The sequence below is a fragment of the Salvelinus namaycush genome, chromosome 35 (assembly GCF_016432855.1).
Source record: "Salvelinus namaycush isolate Seneca chromosome 35, SaNama_1.0, whole genome shotgun sequence".
In the NCBI taxonomy this organism is placed as follows: Eukaryota; Metazoa; Chordata; class Actinopteri; order Salmoniformes; family Salmonidae; genus Salvelinus; species Salvelinus namaycush.
In genome coordinates, this window is record NC_052341.1 from 28,436,535 (window position 1) to 28,453,177 (window position 16,643).

The 16,643-nt window shown below is 42.2% G+C and overlaps 2 protein-coding genes across 2 annotated transcripts; one reads left to right on the forward strand and one right to left on the reverse strand.

Annotated features, from left to right (window-relative positions):
- The first annotated feature begins 1,382 nt into the window (after positions 1-1,382).
- On the forward strand, positions 1,383-3,194 carry LOC120029614 (retinol-binding protein 4-A). The gene is made up of 6 exons (XM_038974901.1): positions 1,383-1,462; positions 1,663-1,782; positions 1,947-2,083; positions 2,188-2,294; positions 2,503-2,715; positions 2,912-3,194. The coding sequence occupies exons 2-6, from the start codon at positions 1,681-1,683 to the stop codon at positions 2,929-2,931; spliced, it is 579 nt and encodes a 192-aa protein (XP_038830829.1). The 5' UTR covers positions 1,383-1,462; positions 1,663-1,680; the 3' UTR covers positions 2,932-3,194.
- Positions 3,195-4,286: 1,092 nt separating this feature from the next.
- Positions 4,287-16,240, reverse strand: LOC120030068 (centrosomal protein of 55 kDa-like). Its single transcript, XM_038975386.1, has 9 exons — positions 16,167-16,240; positions 15,398-15,597; positions 14,766-15,038; positions 9,289-9,342; positions 9,023-9,173; positions 8,013-8,335; positions 5,217-5,288; positions 4,955-5,086; positions 4,287-4,819 (listed from the first exon to the last, which is right to left on the reverse strand). The coding sequence occupies exons 2-9, from the start codon at positions 15,581-15,583 to the stop codon at positions 4,616-4,618; spliced, it is 1,395 nt and encodes a 464-aa protein (XP_038831314.1). The 5' UTR covers positions 15,584-15,597; positions 16,167-16,240; the 3' UTR covers positions 4,287-4,615.
- Between the last annotated feature and the right edge of the window lie 403 nt (positions 16,241-16,643).

Below are 16,643 nucleotides of genomic sequence, written 5' to 3' on the forward strand. Positions count from 1 at the left end.
AGATAAAAATGATTACTTTTTAATGACTCTGGCACTGGTTCAGCCATTCTTTGGAGCAACAAATTAGGCTTTTTGCGGTTAGCCGTGCCAAGTTACATAACTGGGCCAATGAGTAGCAGTTATACGATCCTAGAAAGAAAATCAAATGTCCACTTGGAAAGCTTACTCGTAGCTTTATGCCACAATCAAGGTTTTGAGGCCAAAAAAGTAAGTGCACACACCCCTATTTACTGTATATGCCCACCATACCTGTACACAGCCCATCTGTAAATAGCACACCCAACTACCTCATCCCCATATTGTTTATTTTTATTGCACATCTATCACTCCAGTGTGAATGCTAAATTGTAATTATTTCGCCTCTATGGCCTATTTATTGCCTTACCTCCCTAATCTTACTACATTTGCACACACTGTACATTTCTATTGTGTTATTGACTGTACGTTTGTTTATCCCATGTGTAACTCTGTGTTGTTGTTTTTGTCGCACTGCTTTGCTTTATCTTGGCCAGGTCACAATTGTAAATGAGAACTTGTTCTCAACTGGCCTACCTGGTTAAATAAAGTTGAAATAAATAAAAATAAAATGTCATAACACTTTACATAAAGCCTGCAGGTATAATGCTTTACAACTTGTTAGCATGTATGAGCCTTTATAATATCTTATGGAATTTGCTGGCGTGGTATGATCAATGGGATACAACAATTTATTCATTCTGTTTGATCACTCACGGCATTCTCTGTTCCAAGTTCCGAATGATTAGTTGAGATTTCAGGTGAAAACACACAACACAAACAGTCAGGCCCTTCCCCGTAATCAGATCAGCATTGATTGAGTGGCGTGAATCCAAAAGGACCTGGACTTTGGGTTGAACTACAAGGTATTTCTCTTTGATATTGGTTGCATAGCAAACCAGAAGTCAATGTTTTTTTTTCTCCACAGGCTATCCTATAGGGATCCTAGAGATGTCTTGGACATACAGCAATAAACATTGTACATGATTGCCTAACATGGTTTTCCAGTGAAAAGTGAAACATTTCAAGAAAAGTGGAGACATGACTAACCAGAAAGAACATAGCTGTTCCAGGGGGGATAAAAGTGAGCTGAAACATGCCTTTTAAAAGTCTGGATCTGGACATTAACGTGGGGCTCGTACTGCTGAAGCGAAACATTTCACGGTTAGTGATTGATAGTGAGTATGTATAGCATTTCAGATGTGCTCTTGGCTTTACCCACAACAGCTCTTTCATAAGGCAGCAAAAACACATGTTTGGGGCTAGGGTCAAATGGGAGTCTTGTTTGGAGTTATGTAATGTTTGCCCACTTTGAGGGGAGGCTCCTGCTTGGGGGCTGTCTCACATCTGCAGTTGTTCTTACGCAACCCTGGCTGTGGCGAGACCCTACACTATAAAAAACCCTGTCTGGAGAGGCAAAGTACCTCTGCCCTTTTTTTTGGACAAGGTATGTACTACATGGAAATGGATAGTAGGTTTTACATCTATTCCGCTTGTGGTTTAGTTATAAAAAAAAAAGTTTAGTTTGCACGCTTTTTAGAGTGAAGCTGTAATGGAGCGGGATATGGCTCTTCTATTGACCTGATGGGATGTACTGGTGGTAATGTTGTGATATTTTCTCATGACTCTGGGCTCTGTCTTCCACAGATCCATCAACAAGGCAACATGCTGAGGATCTGTGTGGCCCTCTGTGTCCTGGCGACATGCTGGGCACAGGACTGTCAAGTTTCAAACATTCAGGTCATGCAGAACTTCGACAGGAGCAGGGTAAGAACACAATTCTAATTTCGGGAAATGTAACTTGTCATAAAGTATCTCTGCTCTTGTCCAATTTGATCTATCAGCCTTGGAATGTTAAACGTTGTAGAATGGAACTGGAATGTCATTGTATGGTATGCCGGGATTGATAGAGCTCTCATTTCATCTTGAAGTATACTGGTAGGTGGTATGCTGTGGCCAAGAAAGATCCTGTTGGTCTGTTCCTCTTGGACAATGTCGTCGCTCAGTTCTCAGTAGATGAAAGTGGCAAAATGACTGCAACTGCCCACGGCAGAGTTATCATCCTGAAGTGAGTTCTGTTTACTTACAAATGATAAAAAATGTTCCTGAACTTCATTATGCTTTCACTTCCACCGAACTTCCTCATTTATCCTCCCCTTTTCCTCCCTTTAGCAACTGGGAAATGTGTGCCAACATGTTCGGCACCTTCGAGGACACTCCAGACCCTGCCAAGTTCAAGATGAGATATTGGGGCGCTGCTTCGTACCTCCAGACTGGAAGTAAGAAAGACTACAGGCTCAAACTCAAGACCAATGTCTCCTATTGTTGTGCAGAATATTCCATTGAGTTACTCCACCACACATTGAGGATAACTTAACTTTTCCTCATTAGTATTTAATAGCATGCCATTGATGAAGCTGCCTGCTGTCAAAGCCTGCTGTTAAACCAACCATTGCTATGATTCTGTCTCCTCTCTCCTCCACATAGACGATGACCACTGGGTCATTGACACCGACTACGACAACTACGCCATCCACTACTCCTGCAGAGAGGTTGACCTGGACGGCACCTGCCTGGACGGATACTCCTTCATCTTCTCCCGTCACCCCACCGGCCTGAGGCCCGAGGACCAGAAGATTGTCACAAACAAGAAAAAGGAGATCTGCTTCCTCGGCAAATACAGACGCGTTGGACACACTGGTAAGAGTTGCAATAACTACATTTAAAAATGAAAAGTAATACTTTCCAAACAAACGATCGCGTAGCAAGCAATTGTGCGACTTTTGGTCTAACTTTTGGAAGCTAGTGTGTATGACGAACTCTTATTGAATCCAAACATCAGTTATAAGTTCATTATATGCAGCATGTGTATACACATTCTATTCCTCTGTCGCAGGCTTCTGTGAAAGCAGTTGATCAGAGGGATGTCGCGGGAGTAGAATTCCACAAGACTGTAAATGTAAACCATGTTCCACAACAACGACAAAAACAAACCGACCGTCACGGGCCAGCCCCTTCTAGCAGTTGGGAAACTTTTCCATTACCAAAGATGACACCAATCAACCAAACCAAATGATGTGGGTCTGAATGTACAAGGGAATGGGATACTTCACTGATTGTCATTGTATGATGTAGTCTTGAACGTCTTTTTGAAATAAAAAAAAACCACACACGTACTAGTTCAGTGTTTATTTTGTATTATTAAGTATCAATGGTTTCAGTCATACTTGGTGCTCTGATGTCATCAGGTTTGCTTGCTATCCATACGACTGCGTTGTCCCGCGTGGTTTCCATTCGACTGTGACAAACAGACAACGAATACTCAACGATTGTGCCGTTGAGTATTCGGACAATGGCTATGATCTTTATTGCAAATGTTTGTAATGTGCATAACAAATAAAGAGCAAAGAGAGCTTTTGTACACAGGCCAAAACAAAAATAGAATCAAAGCTACCCAATTGTCTGAAAAAAAGGTAAATGATATGTTTCTCTGACTGTTGCAAGTTGTCAAAAATTGGCATCAAACTGACAGAATTATTCATAACACAGTGCTTGGAACCAACCATATGAATATTCTGCAGCAGTAACCTTACAGCTAAGACCATGTTGTCACATTCCTTGCATAGAGACACCTCAACCTCTTTTCCACTACCCAGAGAAGCCTCGCTAATCCTTGGCCTTAAATCGTTTCAGTCTGGGTTATAGGATTTGCTCATGCAATCTCATTCGAGCTTTAGTTCTGCTGGTTTGCAAAGTAAGAACTGAGGCGGATGTGGGCCTTGTTCACACATTTACAGTACCTTCAGAAAGCAAGCACACCCCTTGACTTTTTCCAAATGTAGTTTTGTTACAGCCTGAATTTTAAAGGATTTTGTGCCACTGGCCTACACACAATACCCCATAATGTAAAAGTGGAATTATGTTTTTAGACATGGTTTAAAATGTATTAAAAATTTAAGGCTGAAATGTCTTGCGTCAATAAGCTTTCAACCCTGTTGTTATGGCAAGCCTAAATAAGTTCAGGAGTAAAGATTTGCTTAACAAGTCACGTAATCAGTTGCACGGACTCTCTATGCAATAATAGCGTTCAGCATGATTTTTGAATGACTACCTCATCTTCGTACCCCACAAACAATTATCTGTAAAGTCCCTCAGTCGACCAGTGAATTTCAAACACAGATTCAACCACATAGACCAGGAAGGTTTTCCAATGCCTCGCAAAGAAGGGCACCTATTGGTAAAGAGGTAAAAAAAGTTGGAAGAAATCCCTTTGAGCATGGTGAAATTATGAACTACACTTTGGATGGTGTATCAATACACCCAGTCACTACAAAGATACAGGCGTCCTATCAAAACAATCCACACAACATTTTCCATCTAAAAAAAGATTTCAGAAAATAGTTTATTCTTGTCAAAAAGTCACTGATTTCTATTGAAACAAAAGACTGGTAAACAAATCTTCAGGATCTTACAGCGGATCCCTGACGTTTCACTTTAAAAACAACATGACATGAAAAAAAATATGTAAAAATAATATCTTAAAGACAAAAGCAAGACAGACTGGACAGATGTGCTCCCTTTTTAATTCCCTATAGGCTGTTCAAGTGAAACAGTAGTCCAGGTGGGCCAGCAGTTCTCTGTGCTGACTGGTGGCGTATGGAGCTCTGCACTTTGGACACTCCAGGAAACTCTCATCCAGGAGGCTTTTGGAGGTTGAGGTGGGGATGGGATCCTCAATGGACAGCCTCTCGAACTCAGGCTTGTAAGAACTTGGCTCAGAGAAACGAGACTCGCTCTGCTGTTTCTATAATAAAAAATAAAAACAAATACATGTCGACAATTGCTTATCTGAAGATAGTAAATGTACTCATGACGACTCATTTGAAAAGCAGAAATGTCAAAAGAATTGATGCGTAAAGCAACAGTACACAACGCTTACTTTATTGCTAGATTCTAGTCTTGTGATTTGGTCCCGAGCCTTGCGCAGCTCTTTCAGGACCTTGTGCAGCTGATGCTGTAAACTCAGTCGATCAAGCTTCTCGTTCTCAAAGTCTTTGGCAGACAGCTGGATCTGGGGGGAATAGACAAAAGAAAATCAAGAGAGCACAGCAGATCTTGGATGTTCCATTGCATAAGAGATGTTATATAACTGATTATTTCACCATCTAGAGTCAGGAATGGTTTACGTTGACAATACATACATGTTGCTCCAGTATAGCAACTCTCCTCTGCTCCTCCTTTTGGTTTAGCAGAGTTTTCTGGAGTAGATTCACCTGAAGAGAAAAGTATTTGTCTTAAAAATAAAATAAGGAGATTGGAACAGTGGGAAAGTGTACAGGGGGGCGAAGAAGGTAGAAGGTCACAGACGGGAAAGTGGCAGAGAGAAAGGGATCACTCCCTTCTCCAGAGGGTATACGATATATATAAATGAGTTGAAGTTGGAAGTTTACACACACTTAGGTTGGAGTTATTAAAACTCATTTTTCAACCACTCCACAAATTTCTAGTTAACAAACTATAGTTTTGGCAAGTCGGTTAGGACATCTACTTTGTGCATGACAAGTCATTTTTCCAACAATTGTTTACAGACAGATTATTTACTGTATCACAATTCCATTGGGTCAGAAGTTTGCATACACTAAGTTGACTGTGCCTTTAAACAGCTTGGAAAATTCCAGAAAATGATGTCATGGCTTTAGAAGCTTCTGATAGGCTAATTGACATCATTTGAGTCAATTGGAGGTGTACCTGTGGATGTATTTCAAGGTCTACCTTCAAACTCAGTGCCTCTCTGCTTGACATCATGGGAAAATCTAAAGAAATCAGTCAAGACTAAGGTTTGCAACTGCACATTGGGACAAAGATCATACTTTTAGGAGAAATGTCCTCTGGTCTGATGAAACAAAAATATAACTGTTTGGCCATAATGACCATCGTTATGTTTGGAGGAAAAAAGGGGGAGGCTTGCAAGCCAAAGAATACCATCCCAACCACGAAGCACGGGGGTGGCAGCATCATGTTGTGGGGGTGCTTTGCTGCAGGAGGGACTGGTGCACTTCACAGAATATATGGCATCATGAGGAGGAAAATTATGTGGATATATTGAAGCAACATCTCAAGACATCAATCAGGAAGTTAAAGCTTGGTCACAAATGGGTCTTCCAAATGGACAATGTCCCCAAGACCTCAATCCTAAAGAACATTTGTGGGTAGAACTGAAAAAGCGTGAGCGAGCAAGGAGGCCTACAAACCTGACTCAGTTACACCAGCTCTGTTAGGAGGAATGGGCTAAAACTCACCCAACTTATTGTGGGAAGCTTGTGGAAGGCTACCTGAAATGTTTGACCCAAGTTAAACCATTTAAAGGCAATGCTAGCAAATACTAATTGAGTGTATGTAAACTTCTGACCCACTGGGAATGTGATGAAAGAAATAAAAGCTGAAATAAATCATTCTCTCTACTATTATTCTGACATTTCACATTCTCAAAATAAAGTGGTGATCGTAACTGACCTAAGACAGGGAATATTTACTAGGGATAGATGTCAGGAATTGTGAAAGTACTCATTTTAAATGTATTTGGTTAAGGTGTAAACTTCCGACTTCAACTGTGTGTGTGTGTGTGTGTGTGTGTGTGTGTGTATGTGTATATATATATACACACACACACAAAAAAATGTGGACACCCCTTCAAATGAGTGGATTTGGCTATTTCAGCCACACCGTTGCTGGCAGGTGTATAAAATTGAGCACACTGCCATGCAATCTCCATAGACAAACATTGGCAGTAGAATGTCTTCAGTAAGGACAGAGACTTTCAAATGTGGCACTGTCATAGGATGGCACCTTTCTAACAAGTCAGTTCGCCCTGCTAGAGCTGCACCAGTCAACTGTAAGTGCTTATTGTGAAATGGAAGCAACAACGGCTCAACCGCAAAGTGGTAGGCCACACAAGCTCACAGAACGGGACCGCTGTGTGCTGAAGCATGTTAAAATCATCTATCCTCGGTTGCAACACTCATTACCGAGTTCTAAACTGCTTCTGGAAGCAACGTCAGCACAAGAACAGTTTGTCGGGAGCTTCATGAAATAGGTTTCCATGGCCGAGCAGCCGCACACAATGCTAAGATCACAATGCGCAATGCAAACTTCCGGCTGGAGTGGTGTAAAGCTCGCCGCCATTTGACTTTGGAGAAGTGTTAACGCGTTCTCTCGATGGATGAATCAAGCTTCACCATCTGGTAGTCAACGGACAAATCTGTGAATGGCGGATGCCAGGAGATCCCTACCTGCCCTAATGTACAGTGTCAACTGTAAAGTTTGGTGGAGGAGGAATAATGGTCTGGGGCTGTTTTTAATGGTTCGGGCCCCTTAGTTCCAGTGAAGGGAAATCTTAATGCTAAACCATACAATCACATTTTAGACGATTCGGTGATTCCAACTTTGTGGCAACAGTTTGGGGAAGGACTTTCCTGTTTCAGCATGACAATGCCCCAGTGCACAAAGCAAGGTCCATACAGAAATGGTTTGTCAAGATTGGTGTGGAAGAGCTTGACTGGCCTGCACAGAGCCCTGACCTCAACCCCATCGAACACCTTTGGAATGAATTTGAACGCCGACTGCGAGCCACCTAATCGCCCAACATCAGTGCCCGACCGCAGCAATTTCCAACATCTAGTGGAAAGCCTTCCCAGAAGAGTGGAGGCTGTTATAGCAGCAAAGGGGGGGGATCAACTCCACATTAATGCACATGATTTTGGAATGAGATGTTTGACGAGCAGGCGTTTATGTAGTGTATGTGGTCTGGCACAGAAAACTGTCATTAAATCCCCAACCATATTGAACTGCTAAATTAAACTCCAACCTCTACCCGGTAACTTTTCCACAGGCCGTGGTTGCTTTATAATTTATATATGCTTTATAATCAACTCACCTGGTCAAACAACGTTGCATAATAAAACACACCAAGACCACATCTCCCTGGCGTATAACTATACCTGCAGCAGCAGCTCAGCAGACCTCTTCCTCTCCTCCTCCAGCCTGGTGTCCATGCTGTCCAGCTCGGACCGCATTCTGTCGGCGCGGTCTTCCGAGCACTTCCTCTCCTCGCCGACTGTGTGTCTGCTGCTGAGGCGCTCGGCCTGGAGCTGCTCCCGGGCCTCGACCAACTCCATGCACCGCTCCTCGTACCGCCTCTGGAGCTCGCCCAGCTCCCCCTGGGCCCGCGCCGCCGCCTCCTTCTGGGCCTCCACGTCCCGCTTGGCCTGCAGCAGCAGCTTGTCGTAATACTCCTGCAGCTGGGACGAAGCCTTCTCTGGTGCTGGGGGAAAAGGAAGCAGGATTAGAGTCTTACATTCAACTCTTACCCTAAGAGGTCCGGAGCATCCTGGTTTTCTGTTCAGCCTGAAACTTAACATTTCACCCGCCTGGTGTCCCAAGTCTAAATCAGTCCGTGACTAGAGGGGAACGATGAAAAAAAGCAGTGGAACTGGCTTTGAGGTCCAGAGTTGAGTTTGAGGGCTCTAAGCAACATTTATAAAACAGCCACTAGGAAATACTATTTTCAAGTAGACTGTGCTTTACCAAAGCAATAGCTAATTAGTAATGCTTAATTAATAGCTAGTTGATAACAGAAAATTAAGTAACTTTCTAGTCTAAACACAGGTTAATAAGCATTAGCCCCTAGAGTAGGGTTATTCAACTCTGACCCTACGAGGTCCGAAGCATGCTGGTTCTGTTCTACCTGATAATTAATTGCACCCAACTGGTGTCCCAGAACTAAAATCAGTCCCTGAAAAAACACCGTGGAACTGTCTTTGAGGTCCACAGTTGAGTTTGAGGGCCCTAAAGGATAATTATTTTAACCACATGGGAATAAATGTCTAGTGTTGAATCAGCCTTTATAATGCCTTTTCGGATCTGCCGATTTAACAGTGGATTTACTCTCGACAGCAAACGCGTGCCAAATCCCACACTGCGCTGAAGGCTCACAGGCCCCTTTTTTTACCGTCCGAACAGCCTTCTTTGTGTTGTTGTTGGAGTGCTTGGTTGGCTTGACTTAGTTGCTGCTCCAACTCAAGGGTCCTGGCCAGGACTGCCTTGACATAGACCTCTCGCTGCTGATCATAAACCAGCCACTGTTGGTTCTTCTCCAAAGCCTTTTTGTAAACCGAGGAAAAACACATACTTGGGGGAGTTAGGGTTAGATTATACAATTTTCCTTAGCACTCAAAAACAATGGCATTTTTAATCTGGACAAGTTGTTCAACTCACATCTCTCAAGTGATCCTCAACTACTGGAACCTCACCGGTGGGTCCCTGGCCATTCTATCAAATCGTAAAGAAAACACAGGTATTAGCCTATATCAAAACGAGGACATAGGTGTAAACAACCTCTTTCTACATGAAGACTATGTGAGTCTGTGGGATACTATTCTTGGTTGCTAAGAGACCCTTATAATCAAAACATAAAGGGAAGAAAGCTTAACCCAAAGCATCTTCTAGTGACAGTATGTACTGCATACAATAATCTAATGCCTTGGGTGTCCTTTAACCAGTCAGTGACCAGCCAGCCACCTCTTAGCAGTGGTAGTAGTAAGGCTGGCTATATACACTTACCTCCGTATGCATTTGGACAGTGAAGCATTTTCAAAATATATATGTGGCGCTATACTCCAGCATTTTGGATTTGAGATGTCGCCTCATATGAAATATTTAAACAGTACAGGACATAATGTCACCTTTTATTAGAGGGTATTTCACACATATGTGTTTCACCTTTTAAAAATTAAATCACTTTATGTATCTCGTCCCCCCATTTGAAGTCATAGGTATTTGGACAAATTCACTTACAGGAGTGTCAAAATTCATTCCATCGTGGGCCTCGTGTCCAGTGGTGTAAAGTACTTAAGTAAAAATACTTTGAAGTACTACTTAAGTAGTATCTGTACTTCACTATTTATATTTTCACTACATTCCTAAAGAAAATAATGTATAGATTTTCCCTGACACTCAAAAGTACTCGTTACATTTTGAATGCTTAGCGGGACAGGAAAATGACCCAATTCACGCACTTATCAACAGAACATTCCTGGGAAACTCTACTGCCTCTGATTAGTGGACTCAAACACAAAAGCTTAATTTGTAAATGATGAAGGCGTGTTTTAGTGTGCTCCTGGCTATCCGTAAATAATAAAAACATTGTGCTGTCTGGTTTGAATAATAAGCCATTTGAAATGATTCATACTTTTTCTTTTGATACTTAAGTATATTTTTGCAATTACATTTACTTTTGATACTTAAGTATATTTAAAAACAAATAATTTTACTCAAGTAGTGTTTTACTGGGTGACTTTCACTTGAGTCACTTTTACTCAAGTATGACAACATCGGGGACTTTTTCCACCACTGCTAGTGTCTGCAGGTTTTTGTTTTTTCCTTACAATTAAGACAGACAACCAGGTGAGAGGAGTTCCTCACTAATTAGTGACCTTATTTAATCAATCAAGTACAAGAGAGGAGTGAAAATACGCAGACACTTGGCCCTCCATGGAATAAGTTTGACACGTGACATACAGGGTTTTTTCTGGATCAAAATGGGGCTTAGGGTAAAACTAACCTGTCTCACGACGGTCTAAACCCAGCTCACGTTCCCTATTAGTGGGTGAACAATCCAACGCTTGGTGAATTCTGCTTCACAATGATATGGCCGTGGTCATGGCCAATGGCACAGTCATCGATCCAAAAATGTTTAAAGGCCCTACTGTTGGCCAGTGACAAAATGTAGTTTAAAGCAAATTTCCTGCAATTTTAACTATTTGGATGTGGCTTATGCTACCTGAGTGACTCAAACATAACGAAATGAATGGGGGCCCCATGCCATGACAAAAATAATCCTGAATTTATGGAATTTTTAATTCTCCGACTGTCTAGCTTTTATTTTGGTGATTGATAGTTCTCAAAGATGATCTTATTTAAAAATATTAGGTCCATTGTCTTTTCTACATACTATATATCTGGTTTTCATCATTTAAGTTCACACTGAAAAAGTTTTCCATCCAAAGTCACAAGCTTGATGTAGTCACCGGGGCCAAGCTTCCTGCCATCCAGGACCTCTATACCAGGCAGTGTCAGGGGAAGGCCCTAAAAATTGTCAAAGACTCCAGCCACCCTAGTCATAGACTGTTCTCTCTGCTACCGCACTGCAAGCGGTACCGGAGAGCTAAGTCTAGGTCCAAGAGGCTCCTAAATAGCTTCTACTCCCAAGCCATAAGACTCCTGAACAGCTAATCAAATGGCTACCCAGACTATTTGCATTGCCCCCCCCACCACCTCTGGAACGCTGCTGCTACTCTTATTATATATGCATCGTCACTTTAATACCTCTACCTACATGTACATATTACCTCAATTACCTTGACACAGGTGCTTCCGCACATTGACATTGACTCTGTACCGGTACCCCCTATATATAGCCCTGCTACTGTTATTTACTGCTGCTCTTTAATTATTTGTTATTCTTATCTCTTACTTTTTGGGGGGGGGGGGGGGGGGGGGGGGTGTGATTTGAGTGCAAGGAATGTGTGACCAAATAATAAACATTTTGCTACTTTAATACACTAAGTGAATTAGTCAAAAATATTTATGACTTCTTCAAATGGAGGGCGGGGGGGCCTAGATACATAAAGTGCTTTCATTTTCTAAACAGTAAAACAGATATGAAAATATTCAAACATAAAGGTGACAGTCTGTACTGTCGCTTTATATGAAGCATTCTATATAAAATCCAAAATGCTGGAGTAGAGAGACAAATGTTAAATTGTAGCTTAAATGTCCAAATACATATGTATTCATTCCTGGAGGGGCACCAGAGCCATATTATATTAATGTTACAGATGACCCCAAGGTTGACGTCGGATCCCCTCGTAAGACCCAGCAAACTGATAACCACGGCCTAACGAGGCAGGATGTCTACAGGTTGGGCCGCTGTATTGGTCTGCTATAGGAATGGACAAAGCCATTGATCACGTGACACCATTCATTCCTATGTGAAGACTCAATAGTGCATTGAAACCAAATGAAGTCGGTTATAATGGCTTCTCATGGAGACATAACATGCGCAGTTTGGACTACTCCAGGAAGTGACATTGCAGGCTAGCTCAGTCCTGCCCCCTCTCAGAGTACTGCAGGCTGCCATTAGTAACTAAATTATCCTTGTAACTTCTGTCGTGGGATTTTTTAAATAAATCGGTTCAAAGACATACAGTACCAGTCAAAAGCTAAAGACACCTCCACAATCACCCGACCTCAACCCAATTGAGATGGTTTGGGGTGAGTTGGACCAGAGTGAAGGAAAAGCAGCCAACAAGTGCTTGGCATGTGGGAACTGTTGGAAAAGCATTCCAGGTGACGCTGGTTGAGAGAATGCCAAGAGTGTGCAAAGCTATCATCAAGGCAATGGGTGGCTACCTTGAAGAATCTAAATTATATTTTGATTTGTTTAACACTTTTTTGGTTACTACATGATTCCATATGTGTTATTTCATAGTTGATGTCTTCACTATTATTCTACAATGTTGAAAATAGTAAAGAAAGAAAACCCCTTGAATCAGGTGTGTCCAAACTAATACATCTAGTGTATAAGAAGCAATTATTAGTACCATAATTGTCATATATATATTTACACAATGATTGACCACTTTTCCATTCACAGTAATGGGAGATCTTGTCTTCTGCTAACAATGCCTTCTGCTAACAGGGCAGTCATTCTCCCCTGGCTCAGGCCCTTAACTACACTCCGAGAGGAGAAGTCATGGGTTCATAAGCTCGTGAACTTCTTCCAGAAGGTAATCCCATCCTGTAATACCGAGACTGACTGATCATATGGGGGGGATTATGTACAGTATGGTAATGCCGTCGGTGAGGAGGGCCTGTCAGGAGGCGGATTTCCTTGATCATGACCTCATGGATATTCAAAAGTTGAAGACGGAGAGATGTAAAACGAGCTCTCTCTCGATGAATAAGACTACTGGCTTTCCTCATATCACAGAGCCACCTGATCTGAGAGTAAACAAGAATTATGTCAGACGACATGACATTCAGAAAGCAACTGCTGACATCTAGAGTGTAAAAAGAGAATTTCACCTTGAGATTTGGAATGCCCACAACAGTCATACAGGAAACTGTAACACATCTTAATATGGAGGGGTGTGAACTACAGTGTCTTCTTGTTACACACACACTACATGATCAAAAGTATGTGGCCATGTGCTCGTCGAACATCTCATTCCAAAACCATGGGCATTAATATGGAGTTGGTCCCCTCTTCACTGCTATAACAGCCTCCACTCTTCTGGGAAAGCTTTCCACTAGATATTGGAACATTGCTGCGGGGACTTGCTTCCATTCAGTCACAAGAGCATTAGTAAGGTCGGGCACTGATGTTGGCCGATTAGGCCGGCAGTCGGCGTTCCAATTCATCCCATAGGTGTTCGATGGGGTTGAGGTCAGGGCTCTGTGCAGGTAAGTCAAGTTCATCCACACCGATCTTGACAAACCATTTCTTTACAGTTGCCACTATGCATTGGGGACAGTAGCGTTCTCTTGGCATCCGCCAAACCCATATTCATTCATCGGAATACAAGATGGTTAAGCGTGATTCATCACTCCAGAGAATGCGTATCAACTGCTCCAGAGTCCAATGATGGCGAGATTTACACCACTCCAGCAGACGGTTGGCATTGTGCATGGTGATCTTAGGCTTGTGTGCAGCTGCTCGGCCATGGAAACCCATTTAATGAAGCTCCCGATTAACATTTCTTGTGCAGACGTTGCTTCCAGAGGCAGTTTGGAACTCGGTGGTGTCTCTCGCAACTGAGGACAGACTATTTGTACGCGCTACAGCACTTGGCAGTCACGTTCTGTGAGCTTGTGTGGTCTACCAATTAATTTACACTTCAATAACATCTATTTTTTGGGTACTTTTTGCCTCTTTTTCTCCCCAATTTCATGATATTCAATTGGTAGTTATAGTCTTGTTCCATTGCTGCAACTCCCGTATGGACTCGGGAGAGGCGAAACACGACCTCGCCAAGCCACACTGCTTCTTGACACACTGCCCGCTTAACCTGGAAGCCAGCAGCACCAATGTGTCGGAGGAAACACCATACAGCTGACGACCGAAGTCAGCTTGCTTGCCCCCAGGGCCCCACAACGAGTCGCTAGAGCGCAATGCGACAATGACATCCCAGCCGGCCAAACCCTCCCCTAACAACGCTGGGCCAATTGTGTGCCGCCCCATGGGTCTCCCGGTTGCGACAGGCTGCGACAGCCTGGGATCGACCCGGATCTGTAGTGATGCCTCTAGCACTGCGATGCAGTGCTTTTGACCGCCGACCACTCGGGAGGCCCCACTTCACAATAACAGCACTTACAGTTCACCAGGGCAGCTCTAGCAGGGCAGAAATTTGACAAACTGACTTGATGGAAAGGTGCCACATTGAAAGTCACTGAGCTCTTCGGTAAGGCCATTCTACTGACAATATTTGTCTATGGAGATCACATGGCTGTGTGCTCGATTATATACACCTGTCAGCAACAGGTGTGGCTGAAATTGCCAAATCCACTCATTTGAAGGGATGTCCACATAGTTTTGTATATATAGTGTACATTCTCTCCATAACTCAGCCTTGGCTAACAAAATGGATCAAAGTCTAGGCACCCTCAGCAGACTGAAAATTCCTCTCACCCACCTGTAAATCAGGACCCTGTTTCTCCAGTGCCTGACACCTTGCCGACACTGCCACCAATTTGTTCTTCAGATGCCCGGTCTCCTCCGAGAGGGACTGGAACAGTTTCTCTCTGTACTCGGCATCTCTCCTCCCCAGGTCCAGCTGAGCCTGGAGCGAGGCCACCACCTCTCCCCCATTGGAATGCAGATGTTGTCTCAGAGTCTCCAGCTCCTTGTCCTTAGCCAGCAGCTGCTGAGTGTTCCTCTCCCTCAACGTCTCCAGAGACAGAATCCTCTGCAATCAATTGTAACATTTTAATGAATTGAATGAAATGTGATATGCTCATTTAAGCATTTTTGTGCACTATCACAACTCCATCAAGACAATTTCAAAAGCAACGGTTTACAAAATGACACACCCATGATGCGCAAAATGCTAAACCCAGACTTCCACAATGTCATATGGTCAAGTTTATGAATATATTGAGTGAAAAGGTTGTTTTGGTTTAAAATATTTGCTGTTTATGAATGTAGGCTACATCAGCACTACTATATCAATCCTATTAAATTTGGACTCTATAACTTTATAATAATCATTAGGCTGGCAATACTGCTTAGCCCAAACGTCTGCACAAACTACTACGCTTTAGCTACCTCCAACAGTTTGCTTTTGTCGGAGTCTGGTGGCCTCGCTGTTCGTTTTGATATTTCATCCATCTTCTGCTTCAGATGAGCATTCTCCTTCCTGAGTCTGTCCATTTCTGCTTCTGCCTGTTTGGAGCCACTGGATTTAAAGCCTAACTTGTTGACAATGGTCTCCTTGGTGCCTTTTGATGCCATGTCTGGAGTGTTACCTAGAAAAACGACTTTGAAGTTTAATGTTTATACTAACGTTAACAATTAAATCACTCACATTTCATTCAATGGCACATTTCAAATCAAGTCTAAATATATCTAGTTAGGTAGGCAATAGAACAGGCAATACTAAAGTTTGTTTATTTCATTAGGCCTAAATTAAATTAATTTTGCACCTGCAGTGAGGCCTAGTTATTGAAATTAGCATGCCAGACAAAACAGACACTCAAGCACAAACCAACTGAAGAACATGCCTAACCGGAAAAAAAGTTGAATAGGTACTATAACTTCACAACTGAATGTTATAGCTAGTTATCTGGCTAACAAACTACAGAACATAATCTTACCAAAAGGATACAGATAATTTGCTAGATTTTGTCGGCTATATATTTTTCTTGAGTTGGTGACTAATGCTAGCTAGTGACGTTACGTTATGTGCCTGTCAAAAGTATCTGGTCTGGCTAACAACACAGCTAACTAGCTAAGCGTTTGATCGTTCAACCCAAACTGTTTTCTAGTGTTAAGAAAACATGTATCTATCTTTAAATATTTATAAAATATAACTCACAATATAGACCACTGTTTCCAAAATAACATTCTAGGACGCTTGACTTTTGAGAATGAAATGGCCACTTTCTAGCTTCCTAGTTGAACAGTTTGAATACAGCGCGTCTGGGCGTCATATCCGGGAGTCAGATCATGACGCTGGCACTCCTTTTTTTATCAACCACCACTAGACGGAAAATTGCTAACAAATATTGTATCAGTAACAAAGTAAAGGAAGTTTCATTTAAAATGTTACATAGAATTTATCCTGTGAAACATGTTTTGGAAAGATTCAAGCTGAATATTGACTATAAATGTGATTTCTGTGGAATGGAGAAGGAGACCATTTTTGCATTTGTTTTTTGCCTGTATTTATAGTCTAATTTTTTGGATTGACATACAGAATTACAAAAGAATAGGACCGGTTGTACAATGTAATGGTTTTAATATGATGATTTATTTAAGAAATTCTGACATTGATAAAGATGTAGTATATTTA